The sequence below is a fragment of the Dioscorea cayenensis genome, unplaced genomic scaffold, assembly GCF_009730915.1.
Source record: "Dioscorea cayenensis subsp. rotundata cultivar TDr96_F1 unplaced genomic scaffold, TDr96_F1_v2_PseudoChromosome.rev07_lg8_w22 25.fasta BLBR01002168.1, whole genome shotgun sequence".
Taxonomy (NCBI): Eukaryota; Viridiplantae; Streptophyta; class Magnoliopsida; order Dioscoreales; family Dioscoreaceae; genus Dioscorea; species Dioscorea cayenensis.
The window spans coordinates 214,999-229,719 of NW_024088559.1; the positions used below are offsets into that span (position 1 = coordinate 214,999).

The window sequence follows — 14,721 nt, forward strand, 5'->3', positions numbered from 1 at the left end:
TATACAGTGTTGTACAGTATAATAATAAACAGTTAAAAAGTGTACAATTTTTATATAAACAATCAATCATCGGATGATGATCCAACGGCTTAGATTTAAAATGTCCCTAGATTTCAAATTTAGGGACTTACTAGATAATTTTTTTCATATATATATATATATATATATATTGGTATATCACAGTATAATATATCTAGTGCAATCACAATTATTATTTTTTTTATGGTGGATGAAATGGTAATTTAAATAATTAAATTAAAAGGAGAGTGATTTTGATTCATTGATAAAAAAAAATTAGATACTGTAAGAATAAAACTTTCTATATTATTTAAATTCCTTGTACGTTTAGTTTTAGAACATAAATAAATTAGATAGATAATTATAAAAATAATCTTTGTATGAATGAAATATTAATGAAAGACATTTGATGTAAAGAATAAAAGATAAATATTAGAATTTGAAATTTTCATCTATACATTTTAGAAAGCCTTATTCTGAAATGACCTATATAATTTATACAATTTTGCCCAACTTCTGGAATCATACTTATTTTTGAAATAATATGAAATAAAAATAAATTTAATTAATTTAAATAAATAAACAAAATATAGTTATTAGTTAATATTGACAAAATCATATACTAATTATTTTGAGAAATGGTAAATGAAAGTGAGAATGGAGAACATGAGTGGAGATGATATGGAGAAAAAAAATTAAAAAAAAAAATTATGCAATAACAAAACAACCATCCTTACAATAGAGCAATTGGTAAAAAAAATGCCATATTAATTGAAAGAGTATAATATTTTGAATTTTTTTTTAAAATTCTTTTAAACATGATTTTTAAATTTTTAATATGAAAGAGTGCCAAAACAATAGTAATTTATTTTTAAAAAAGTTGGGAAAAAAATTCTCTCCTCTTTTGTTTAATATGTTATATATATATATATATATTCATATTATTAAACACGGGAGCTTTTAATTAGAGTTGAATTTAGAAAATAAAACTAAATAAATAAAAGGCAATTGCTTTTTTTAGGGTCAAAATTTCTATAATTAGAACCTATCAAAATTGGTGACCTATGCTCCCACATTTTCCTAAAATGGGTATGAATTTCATTTTTTTTTTTACAAAGGGGCATGAATTTCTCATAGGGGAAGCTAAAATAAGAAAATTTGAAGTGTTTTTGAAGGACAAAATGGGAAGAAAAAAAAATTAAACACAAATGGAATAAAAAGTACAACAAATGGTACTTTGGAAATTAAGTCAAAGTTAGACTTTTAAATTTCAAGCTTAGGGAGTCAAGGGCATTGAAAAGTTTATATAGATTTTTAATATAAACCGTAAATTAACAGAATAAAGATATAAAGTCATGGATAAGATCCACAGCCATTGAACTTATTGCCATTTATTTATTTAATATAAATAGGAGGTTTTGACAAGAATTTTAGAATAAATTTCAGACTTTTTCATTTGTTAGTATTGTCCCATATATAAAGTGTGTTATACTATAAAAATAGTTTGAATCTCAATTTATACATAATAAAAATACAAACAAGTGTATTGAAATAACAATTCCATCTTTATACAAATATGTTACTATATCTATATTTTATAATATATATATATATATATATCTGTGACCAAATTAGAAAATTTTATATTGGTTTATTGCTAAATTTTTAAAACATAGAAAACAAAAATGCATGAAGCATTTGGTCTCTAATAGATATTTTTTATTTTTTATTTTTTTAAATGTGGGTTAATGCGCATGCTAATATGATATTCATGTTGTGAAAAAAAAATTAGTAATAGTTTAAAATGTTAAAATGGTATGAGTTGTCAAATCAAATTCTTGAATTTTGTTTTTCATTACATTAAAAAACCAAAATATATATTTAAAAAATAGGAAAATTATTTAAAATATACTTTTATTACTAGTGTAATGCTAGACCATCAAAACATCCCATATTAACCATCCATTTGAGGTTATGTTACTCTTTATTTCCAAAACAATAATTACATTATATAATTTTATAAATTTTTGTACTTCAAAATTCATAGTGCAAAAATTATATCAAATTACAACACAATTAAAAGATAAAACTATTTTTGATTAAAATTAAAAATGACCAATTATCTGTAATATATTTGATATTAATAAAATATAATTAAAATTTGGGTGAATATCATAAAAAAAATTATGTTATTCATTAAATATATATAAAAAAAAACTAATCCAAGCACTTGTGCTCTAACTCAATGTGTCACATTACTCGTCCTATTCTTATAATCTAATCAATCCAGTCCTAAAAGTTAATATAATTGATAATTTATAAAATTTATAATATAAACTAACTCTAGTTAATATTTTTAAAGTAAAAGTTGAAATTAAAGAATACAATAAAGAATATGAAAAACATTCTTTTTGTCTTTAATTTTTTCTGTTAAAAATAATATAAACTAGAATGTTTATAAAATCTATATTTTAGTACCTAAAACAAAAACAACAATATTAACTTTGATTTAAGCATTAAAAAAATGAAGTCTTTAATTCTCCAAACCATGAAGAATACATAGGTTTTAGAACCAGATAAATTGATATACTTCAACTGTATAAATCAAGATTCTAAATTTAAAAACCTTCAATTTTATTATTTTAATTGAGATAAATTTTTATATACAATAAACCATAATTTTTCTCTTTAATCTAAAAGAAGATGAAAATACCAACCCTTCTTTCCTAATCTAATGAAATTTGATAAGAATAAATAAATTACTTTAAAGATATATATATCTATTGCTTCTGTATGGATAAAAAGTAACTCTATTTTTCATAAGGATTATTAAAATTTAAAAATAAAAAAGATCAACAATCAAAATTACATTTATTATATATAAAAAGTAAAAGCTACTCCTTTCTTATCTACCAAAACTAACATGATTAATGACAATGATTCATAATAAAAATTTAACTCTCCACATGAAAAGAAACCGTAAGAGAGTGGATAAAAAAAAAAAGGAAGGAAAGAATAAATCTCTTCATTTACTAGAATGAAGACACATGGCCTTCCTATAGTTTTAATTTGAGAGTTTAATTTAAAGGAATTTAGAATAAATAGGTAGGTGTCACAACTTCTTATAAAGAAAACATTAATTATCAAGTTAGTGGGAGGATAGAATGTTCAAGAATTTTTTTTTTTTTTAAGTTTCCACTTACAAAACAATCACTTGGAGGATTCCCTTGATAACAAGAAAGCTTTCACTCATCCCTTTAATTAATTAATTAATTAATTAATATTATTTATAAAAAGAATGGCTTCCAACACACCCTAAGTGGAAAACCAGAAGGACTTGTTAGAATATTTTTAGGACTATAAGCCCACCATAGTTTTTAACCAATGATCATTAGCTCTTTATCACAATCTTTTTGTTTTATATTATTTATTATAAAAAAAGTTTGGTATCCGAGTGAAAAGCGGGCAAGTTGATTGATCACTTTCATTTTTCAACAAAATGATAGTCAATCTTAATATGTTTTTTTTTAATCTTTTTAATACAGTTCTAAGATATTAGAAAAAAAAAAATAATTTTTTATACATATCATCTTCTAAGATCTTATAATTATTTACATATAAATGTTATTAAAATAATACTTACTGCAATATAATAATAGATCTAGATGTTTTAAGGGACGAGAGAACTCTAGCTTGTTCTTCAACTCAAAGGTTACTGGAATTTGCACATAAAGAAAAAACAACAAAGAAATTATATAATTAAATAAATAAAAATATAGAGATTCACATGGTTCAACAATCTTAATTACTAAGGTAGTTTGGTTCACAAAATTTTAAATTACATTTTAGATTATTATTATTATTATTGTCAAGAATATGATTTCTAAATTATATTGATTGGAAATTAGAATATATCAAATTTATGTTTGATTCATAAGATAATATTGTGGTTAGAATGTAATGTTACCTGTCATGTTTGGTTATGTGAAAATTTTATATGAAAAATTATCATTTTATTAAAATACCCTTCTTAAAAGGTCGCTATAAAAGTTTTTAACGTTTACTAATACAAATATGAAACTTGTTTATATAAATATTTGTTATTATTAAAAAAGTTAATTTTAATATTACAATATTTAAGTTTTATTAATATATAAATTTTATGTAATCAATGTTTTTAAAAAATAATAACTAAATAAAACTCAATTATTTTAAATATATGTAAATGTTTTCCCTCCAATTTAATTATTTAATATTTGAAAAACAATGTTAATTTCAAAAGTTTATCTCCAACAAAATATTCAAAAAAAAATTTATTTTTAAAATTTTTAAAATTTTTAAATTTTGGTATTTTGAAACTTGAGGAGTATAATAGGAATAAAATATGCATTTCTTAGGAATATGAGATTATCACCTTTTCAAACAATAATCAGTAATATTGGCCATGTTATCACATTCTAGACATATGATATTCTCATCTTAAAAAACCAAACTATATAATATAAGATTAGTTGGTTCACATGCCCCTGATAATTTGATATTAAACCCAATCAAACAGCACCTAAGTATTGTGGTCAAGATTTTAAAAAATCTCAATTATGTTACAGGAAGATCTTGGTCTATTGACATCCGATTTGTACAACACACTTATGACCTCATTTTGTATGCGTTGAGATTTGAATTCGCTTCTTCGGTAGAATATGAATTTTTTATGTACAAATCCAGTGTCAATAGATCAAGAGGCTGTTTACGTTATAAAAACTTTATACCCTGTACAACATAATTGTAAATTTCCAATATTTTATATCTATGATTATATGTATACATATATATTGTAAGTGTATTTCCTATTGTTTTAGAGAGGCATTGAAATATAATTTTTCTATGTATGTGAAAGGTTTTGTATCCAAAATAATAATAATAATAATAATAATAATTAAAAAAGGGGAGGGATGAGCTGTAGAGTGACCAAGCCACAGGGATGCTTTTTAATGAGTGTTGGACTAGAAAAAAAGAAAAAGAAATGCCCACTATGAATCAAGCTTTTTCTTTGATTAAACAATGTTGGTTTATCATGGTGATGTTGGGGTTACAGTGTGTGGAGGTGGGTGCAAATTAGAGAGAGAGAGTTTGAGGGGATTACTTGCAATGTTGTTGCTTATCTGATTGTGAAAAGGATGGATGGTTACTCAACAAAACCTCAAATCAAATTGAAGTTGACAAAGAATACTTCTTTGTACAACCCTCCCATTGACAACTTTCCACTATTTGCTTTGAACAACCATCTTAACTCATCCACTTTTCACAATATGTACCATATATAATAGAACCTATATATTAAGAAGGTTAATTACTATCATATTGCTATAAAAATGATACTTACTCACATATCCTTATAATAAAAAAAATCAATAAAACAATTATAAAATAGAATAATCTAAAAAAAGAATAAATTTATACTTTTATAAAATGTGTAAATTCATTTCCATCCATAAAAAAATATAAGCAAATAAAAATATTTTACAAAAATATATAAACAAACATGATTTTAGAGTTAGTCACCATTCAATGCATAGGAGATCACGACATTAGTGTTTTCAAGATAAAAAAACAGCTGTAATCAATGAATTGAGCAATCTCAATAAACTTAGTTTATACCAACGTTTTTTCAAAAATATATATATAAATATATATATATATATATATATATATATTTAACAGATATTGATTAATATGGTAAGAAGCATGTGTTGCTTAAGTAAAGTTTCAAGTTTGACTCTTTGTTAATGCAGGAAGTACTTCTTAAGAAAGGTTACTTTTTTTTTAAAGACTTCCAAGTTTTTTGTATTGAACTAGACTAGTACCCTAGCTCTTAAGATACCATGGATAAAAACCTTAGTTTACAAGTATAGCATTATTCTATATATATTAAGTGTATTTATTGTCATACATTTGCATCTCATTGCAAAATGCAGTGATTTTTGTATCTATTTGTAAAATTAAGGATATTATATATAGTTACAGATGGAGTATATACATAAAAGTAAATAAATAAATATTTATTTTTCCACAAATAAATATAAAGGCATATACATGCATTTATTATTATTATTATTATTATTATTATTATTATTATTATTATTATTTTACAACATAGACACAACCATAGAATTAGCATTTCAATACATCTATGCATTCACTTTGCGTAATCTGGGATTTGAATATGTCTTCTCAGTAAAAACATAAATATTTTATATAAAAAATTCTGTATTAATAGACAATGAGTTTTTTGGCACAAATTTTTTTAAAGAATATATATGTAAAAAACTATTCCTTGGTTTTGAATAAGAATGGAGAGTGGATTGAGTAGTTGGCAAATCATTTGAAACATGGGAATTTATTTGGGAACATGACATCCAAACCCAAAAGGAAGAGTTCCATTTGTGGATTATGCCTACTTTGCACAAGTCTTTGCATGAGAGTGACATTTTATATAATTTGTATTTGTTGCTGGTCCCACAAAGTCCACTTACCTGTCTATATTTTACTTGTAGAGATTATATCCTCATCTTTCTTGCTAATAAAGTGACTTTACATTCTCCTCATTTTTAACTTGCCAATCGACAACACACCACAGCATAATTTTGATTTTTGGTTACTTCTATTCATGAATAGGGTATGTCAAATAAGGTTGAGATAATAGGTTGAAATATATTTCATATTTTTAATATATTACTAAAGTTGTATTGTACTGTTTGGAGGCATTTTTGTCTTCATATTTCATATTTCATGTTGGTGCATTTGTCTGAAGAAACCTTCGTCTTCTAGCTATGTTATACTGTTCTCTTATCATAATAAATGTAATTAATCTATTTTATCAATATATATATATATATATATATTATATACCAAAGTTTTTAATAGTATCAAAAACTTAATTGATATCACATTATGATATCTATATTCTTTTTAAAAATATTATTATTACTAAGAAAGATATTATGTTAGTCTATATAGGCATAAGTCTAGTATAATTAATATATGGTGTTGTATTTATGATAATTGAATTTATTTCAGTATATTGTTATTTTTTTCCTTTCCTAAAATTATCTTTCACATAAAGCATATGTCATGATTATCTAGTTCTTTCACTTTTGTTTTTAGCTTATTCCATAGTCTTTTTTTAATAAGATAAATCCATATTTTTTTATATGAAATCTTCTGGTTTATTTAAAAATATTAAGAGATAATTTTATAAGCTTTCCCAAAGACTATTAAATTAGAGAAATATGCTCATGTTATTATTATTATTATTATTATTATTATTATTATTATTATTTGTTGATTTCAATTTATTGTAGTTTTTTAAGATGAATTTTTATTAGTTATTGGATGAAATTATTATCATCGCTTCTGCAAATACTCCGGAATATTTATCAAACTCATATTTCATTTTTCATTCACCATGAAATTTGAGGAAAATGTTGAAATATTCATGGTATTTTGATACATTACAAGAGTTTTTTTAATATTATTTAATTGAAAATAATCTCCATATATATTTTTTTAATATTATTATCTCATAAGAAAGCTGATTTTCATAAAGCAACATTAGCAATCACCCACTTTTGTAAGGGAATGCAAAGGAAATAATAAATAATTAAATAAAAAATATTTTTTCTAACCAAAATTACGTGCATGTCCTCTAATTAAAATTACTAATTTACCCCTATAAAAATCATGGTTACTTTATAGCCCCCTACAAACACTTTCTTTTTATTTATTTTATTTCCAAATGTAACTTTAAAGAAATTCAAAGCAGCCACATAATGAAATCCTCTGTTTCTATCCAAAGGAACCAATGAGCATGAGTCACATAACTACAATGTAGTGGCAAGAGCATATGAACAAACTATTCATTCATTCATTCATTGATTTATTAATTAATAAATAAACCAATGATGAAGGAGTTCATTCTCAATGCTGATTTGCTTGCCAGTGAAATTAAAGTAGAGTGAGTTTGTGCTGTTAGACTATCAGAGAATAGTAATACAAAGTGATTGAGGACTGTTCCATAAGATGCCAATTGCCTGCACTAAAACTTCAATTCACATGCACTAAGAATCATGTTCCTAATCCTGTTTTTTCAAGAATGATTCACTAACATATTCTAAGATGAAACCGAATAAAGAAAAAAAAAAAAAATCATAATATTGAAATCCATCGTGTTCATAATAACGATCTTTTTTCTTTCTTTTAGGTTGTTTCGGCGAAGGTTACTGCCAAGATTTCTGCAGAAAAGAATAAAGAGAACATTTAACTGTCAAAATTGATTTTCAAGTTTTTTTTTTTTTTTTTGGAGTACGAGTATTAATTCAAAGTTGGTGAATTATATATGTGCTATATTCTTAAGTGAGATGAGAATCTAGACTAGGAATTAAAGTAAATGAATTAAAACAAAGCATCAAATGCTGAGAAAATGGCAGCTATTGGAACTACAAGATGACTTTTTTGCAGTAAAAGTTTTGCTGTTTCAGATCATTAATCAATTGCAAGACTCTTTTTCTTTAGAGAAAAGAAGTGTTGGAGATGAAATTCCATGAACAACTTGCTGAGCACATCTTGCTTGTAAACTAAGAAATTTTCATTGACAAGAAATCATGAAGGAATGTACAACAGACATGTCAAAAAATTAGTTATGCATAAGACCAAAAAATGCACTGTAAATGACAGTTCTACAGGCAGACAAAAGAATCAAAATGTCACTGAGCTTAACAAGCTAGAGTTCACAGAGCAGGATTTTTGGCTTTCGTTATACGCACAACAAACGTATGGTTTTCTTTATCAGCGAGATGAAGTTCACACGTGTCGCCTTCTTTAAGATCGTTTGCTGCAGCGAATTCTTTCCAGCCACCGATGAAGCCTGTGAATCTTCTGTTTTCGCAATAGAGGACCGGCCACTTTCTCATGACAGGATCCTGAAGCACAAGCACCTTCCTCAGGAGAAACATTTTCCCGAAACTATACGGGATACTGTTCGACAATTTCTGCATCAATGAAAAGACCGACACGTATTAAAGGTATAAGATCAGGAAGGTACATGGCACTTCATATGTCATTTCCATTCCAAAAGAAAATGCAGCAGATAATGGTTGTGATTTTCAATCATCTTTCAATTATGCCCTGATGTCAACGCAATAATAGCATTAGTTCCCGATCTCTTTCATGGCTGTTCTTATTGATAATTAAGCAACATGTGCAAGAAAAGTCCAAATAAACTCAAATTCATAGATGCTGCATGATATTCTTTGATACTCTTAACCACTAAATTCTAGTAATTCAAGAAGCGCGCGATAATATTATAGAACTATGGCATGCCATTAAGAGCAATTAAATATCACTGTTTCAAATTAAACAGAGCCAAGGCAACTTGCATTAGCTACAAAATAAACAATGCCTTTTCAGACGTTTTGCAGATAGATCACCAGCTCATACGTCTAGTATGAAGAACTGAAATAATTCATATAGTGAAAGGAAAAGAGACTATATCATTGACACAGGACTTAAATAATGCACAGAATAATGAAGTACTCACAAGCCAAGAGTTGTTGTTTGAAGGAAGACTAAATTTGAAAATGAAAGAACTTGATGAGGGGGGTTTCACCAAATCCATGTATTCAGGTTTTAAATCTTCATTCACTGTTACTTCTGGACTGAGACTTGATCTCTTTTCAGTTTCTTCCAGCAATTCAACAGATTTTTTCCCTATAATCAAGGATTCAGGCTTTACATCTTCACGGGCAGTTATTTCTGAACTTAAATTCAAATTCTTCTCATTCTCTTCCAGTGAAACGACAGGCATTTTTCCTGAGATCAAGAGAATTGTTTGCAAACTAAGAATAACAGAGAAATATGGTCTAAATTGAAAATAGAATTTACACTGTACAGTAAATCAATTCAGAATATCAGAAACTTTATTATTCGGGAAATCTATATATCTACCAGACTGGGGAACAGTTTCCTCCACGACATTGGCATCATTTTGAAATTCAGGAGTTTGGAGGCAAGAAACACTCTTGCTTCTGTAAATATGGATGTTGTCTTTCCCTGCCAGAAAATTCTTTACTTTATATAAAAAAGATTTCATTTTTAAAAAACAAAAAAAAAAAACAGTAACAAAAGAAACAAAGAAATCAAAATCAGGTACTGAAACAATATGAACCATGACACAAATTACTGACCCAAGGAACCCAACTCCGCTTCATTTTTAGGAACCTTATCAAGTGGAACAGAGGGTGATATGTGCCTGCTCTTATCTTCATTGAATGTGCCATCAGTTTTGTGCAAAATGTCAGCTTCATCAGCATCACACAAATCAAAAGGATTAACCATACCATCACCAAATTTATCAGTAGAATCTTCTTTAACAATGTAGCAAATTCCTTGCAGTGTACCAAGAAATTTATAAACTCCATCTGCTGTATTTAAGTTTTCTTCAGTAACATTATCATCAAATGATTCAGATGAATCAGTTTCGCCACCTTCTAGTTGTATCTTTGTACACTCAGCTGTGGTTATTCCCTGTGGCAAGTCCCCTGTTATCACCGTGTTGCTAATAAGAGGATCCACATCAACTTCGCAGTTCACTTCAGTCTCATTCCGCGATCCATAACTAGTGCAATCTCTTTCTTCATTCATCACTAACCCATCTGTTGTTTGTTGGACAATGCATGAGCTTCCTATAGCTTCTTTAGGTATCAAATTAACAGAAGAAACTGCAACATTTTCCTCTGGGCTTTCTCCTTTTAACACACCATCATTAATAAGAGGATCCAAAATTACATTCTCATTCTGTGATCCATGTCCATCAAATTCACTCGCTAACAAAGGTTGGCACTTAACAGGGCTAAGCCGATGATGTGGTGATAATTCTTCATTAATCACTAATGTATCTACTTCTATGGCACCACACAAGTTTCCTTTTTCTTCGGAAGCAGTCAAATTAATAGAAGAAACTGCAACAACACCTTGTGGGCTGTCTCTAGTTAACACACTGTTACTAATAAGAGGATCCACAATCCTGACACATTCTGCGTCAGTCTCGCTCAGAGATCCATGCAATGATTGTTCATTAGTTACCAATGTATCTGTTTCCACAGCATTGCATGACTTTCCGTTAGCTTCTGAAGCTATCATATCAGGAGAAGAAACTGTGATATTTCCCTTCATGAATATTGAATCCCGAGAGCCGACTTTTACAGGTACTTGTACAAGCTTAACATCTGGCATTTGCTCTTCTGTGACAAAATCTCGACTCATACCTATACCTTCACTGATAGAATCACCAGCATTGTCACTATTATCACCATCGGTCATAGTCATCACATCCACATCCATATTCACAGGATCACTAGGGGAAATTTGGCAGGTTTTGTCAACCATTTCATCTAGTAACTCAACTGGCTCTACAACATCAATTTGTCGCCTTTTGGAGCTTTCATGGCAAACATGAGATGTCTTAAGTGCATCCTCATCTTCACCTTTGCGTTTTACACCAGCCTTCATACTTCTAGTAACCATCATACTGTCAGATTTATCACCAGAAGCCAATTTTGTTGTTTGTTTTTTCTTAATCGACTCCTCAATGCTATCGACAACATCTTTGTCAAGCTTTCCAACAGACTGACATTTTTTTAGAGAAAGATCATCAGCGGATGCTTCATTTTTCCTTTTCCTTTTACTCTTACCAGCGATAGATTTTTCAACGAATTCTAGTCTTTCACAGCCGGTAATAGCATAAATCTTTGCAGAAAAGAGCAATCTGTCAACATGATTAAATACCACAAATTCCCCAAATTTTATAGAGTGATCCAACACAAAATCCTGCCATCCTTGTTCAAAGGCCAAGTGATTATCCACTAAGGATACTTTTACTCCCCAACGATGTCCATTAGAATCCTCAATATCAACATTCTGATTAAGTAATGCACTTAATTTTTTAGCAACAATTGGCGGAAAGAACTGAAAATTTAATCCAAAGTCACAGAGTGAGAAAAAATAAATACAGAATTGGTAATACAAAAAGAGCAAGAACAATGGTACAATTAAAAAAAACAAAGAAATAAACTTTCAAATCAAAATCAGTAGTTTCGGGTTAGAACAACTAGAAAAAATGAACTCAGTAGCACAATGACCGACATAGTGGAGCTTAATCAACAACCAAAGAAACCAAAAACTCTGGAATCAAAATAGTTGCTTTCAGCTTAATCATCACAGAAACAATGTTAGAAGCAGGATGGAACAATAAGTAAAATAAATAAATATATAAATAATCTCAATAGCACAATGAACAACTTAAAGGAGCAAACTTTTGGGTGCAAAACCACTAATTCTCAGTTTATACCCAAAAATAAGTTTAAAAGATAGCCCAATTCAATCTCAATAACACAATGAGCAACTCAAAAGGAACAGACTTTAGGGGTATAAAAATCACTAATTTTCAATTTATACCCTAAATTATCTTTAAAAGAATAACCAAAATCAAACTCAATGGCACAATAAACAACCCAAAGAAAAAAAACCAGAACACGGAATCAAAATCTTCAATTTCAAGTTCTCAGAATCATGATCAAAACCAAATGACACAATGTATATATACAAAAAGACCAAACTTTGGTCCTTCCAAGAATAGCTTTTTAGTACAAAGAACACAATTCCACTAATCACACACCCAAAACTCAAATTATTAATTTTTTTTTTTTATAAAATATATATATATATATAAATATATTATGCGACAGAATCTGAAAAAAGCCAAACCTTTACATAAGACGATCGAAAAAGAAATAAAAAAAATACTAATTCTCTGACAACATATCCAAATCCGAAAAAAAGAAAAAAATATACAACTAAATTCAATCTTAAGAAAGAAAGAATAACAAAGAAATCATACCAAAGCTTGGCTGAAGTCCCCAATCATGACCTTGAAGAAGGAAAGAAGCGCAACAGCATCATGATGATGATGATGATGAGAAGAAGAAGGGTCCTTCCCATGAGATTTTTTGCTCTCCATGCATGCCTGCTGCTGTTCCTGAGCAAGCATTCCTCTTCCCCTTTCTTTTCTCCTAATTTTTTTAATTTTGAGAGTGATTGATAGAGAGAGAGAAAGCGCGGTCTCTGTTGATGTGCAAAGCGCCGTAACTTTATTTAGTTTTGCAAATCGTCTCTTGGAAATCCGAAATCTATTAAATGCTGTTATTTATTTGTTTATCTATTTATCTATTTATTTATTTATTTTAAAGATATTTTTTTGCAATTTTTAATTTATTATTTTTAAAAAAATTTGTTTGAGATTATCTTAAGAGATTATTTTTTTTAAAAAAGATGCATTTAAAAATTATAAAAGTTATCAAAATTAGTGAGTGTTTGTGTTTGTGTATATATATTATTATTATTATTATTATTATTATTATTATTTTGTGTGTGTATTAATAAATAAGGCAGTAAAGAAATTTGATTGAAAAAGAGATTTTTTTTATTGGCTGTTTATGGTTAGAATCATTGGAAGAGAAATATAATTAAAATGGTCATTCATAAAAGGAATAAATATCTAATTATGAAATTTACATTCAATTCGCAGCTGAATTGGTTTCCTTAAATGGCATTATTAATTTAAGTGTTATTTAATAAAATTTTAAAAAATATATATTTTTCTTTAAATTTATGGGTGTTAATAAACCAATGTGTTTATTAAAAGCTCCAAGGATCCATTGGTTAAAAGCTTGTTTTGACTTGTTTATTAAAGTAAACTAGTGATTCTCGAGCTCAATTTGTAAACTTATAAGGTAAACTAGCTGAACTTGAACATCACCAAGTTGGCTTATTAAGACTTTTGAATAATTCATTTATAATATTATTAACGGCTCGTTTATAAGAATTATTAAAAAACTTGTTTGTACTAGTGTTATTAACAAGTTAATTTATATAAATTAGTTATAAAAATCTTTAATATAATTGTTTATAGTATCATTAATAAGCTCATATATAAAAAGCATTTATAAAACTGTTTATAGTAATATTAACATTGTCAGGATTAATTATAATGATATGTTACAAAAATATTACGTGTAATTTTAGTACAAGTTTAAGCAAAAGATGGGATTAATTTATAGCTTTTATGATAAAAAAGTTTAATAATATTTTAAAAATAATACTTTTAATAATAGTGAGGATGTATTATTTATAAAACAAAATGATCAAGTTTTATTAAGCTAATAAGCCGAGTCTGAGTCTTAGAATTTCACGAAGCTCAAAGTAGGTTTGCACTAGGCTCGAGCTTGGCTTAGGCTTGGTTAAAGAAGGCTCAAGCTTGACTTAAGCCTGACTAAAATAGTAATTTTAAGGCTCAAGCTTGATTTAAGTCTGATTAAAATAGTGATAAAATCTCGGGAGTTTTTAGCCCTATTTAAATTCAACGTAAACAAAGAAATTTAAAAGGTAATTTTTAAAAAATATATATATGTTTGACTTTTTTTTGGTTTTTTTTAAGGCACAAGTGTGTGGGTAATACTACTATATTTCAAATTACAATTGTTTGGTTTCCAATGAAAACAAATGAAGTATTTAGTTTATTACTGGTTAGTTTAATGTTGTTAAGTTGGGAATTCAATCACTTGAATAGGTGAAAGGTTAAGTTACCCATAA

At 27.4% G+C, this 14,721-nt stretch overlaps 1 protein-coding gene across 1 annotated transcript; it reads right to left on the reverse strand.

Moving 5' to 3' along the window:
• Positions 1-8,649: 8,649 nt before the first annotated feature.
• On the reverse strand, positions 8,650-13,159 carry LOC120257519 (B3 domain-containing protein Os02g0598200-like). The gene is made up of 5 exons (XM_039264981.1): positions 12,971-13,159; positions 10,260-12,039; positions 10,021-10,125; positions 9,614-9,885; positions 8,650-9,065 (listed from the first exon to the last, which is right to left on the reverse strand). The coding sequence occupies exons 1-5, from the start codon at positions 13,118-13,120 to the stop codon at positions 8,805-8,807; spliced, it is 2,568 nt and encodes an 855-aa protein (XP_039120915.1). The 5' UTR covers positions 13,121-13,159; the 3' UTR covers positions 8,650-8,804.
• Positions 13,160-14,721: the final 1,562 nt, after the last annotated feature.

Bases quoted from the DNA above. Each gene is read 5' to 3' on its own strand.
- LOC120257519 (XM_039264981.1), bottom strand. From the start codon at position 13,120: ATGCTTGCTCAGGAACAGCAGCAGGCATGCATGGAGAGCAAAAAATCT. The intron at 9,886-10,020 runs GTAGATATATAG...TCTTGATCTCAG, and splicing joins GGAAACTGTTCCCCAGTCTG to GAAAAATGCCTGTCGTTTCA. The intron at 9,066-9,613 runs GTGAGTACTTCA...TCATTGATGCAG, and splicing joins CAAACAACAACTCTTGGCTT to AAATTGTCGAACAGTATCCC.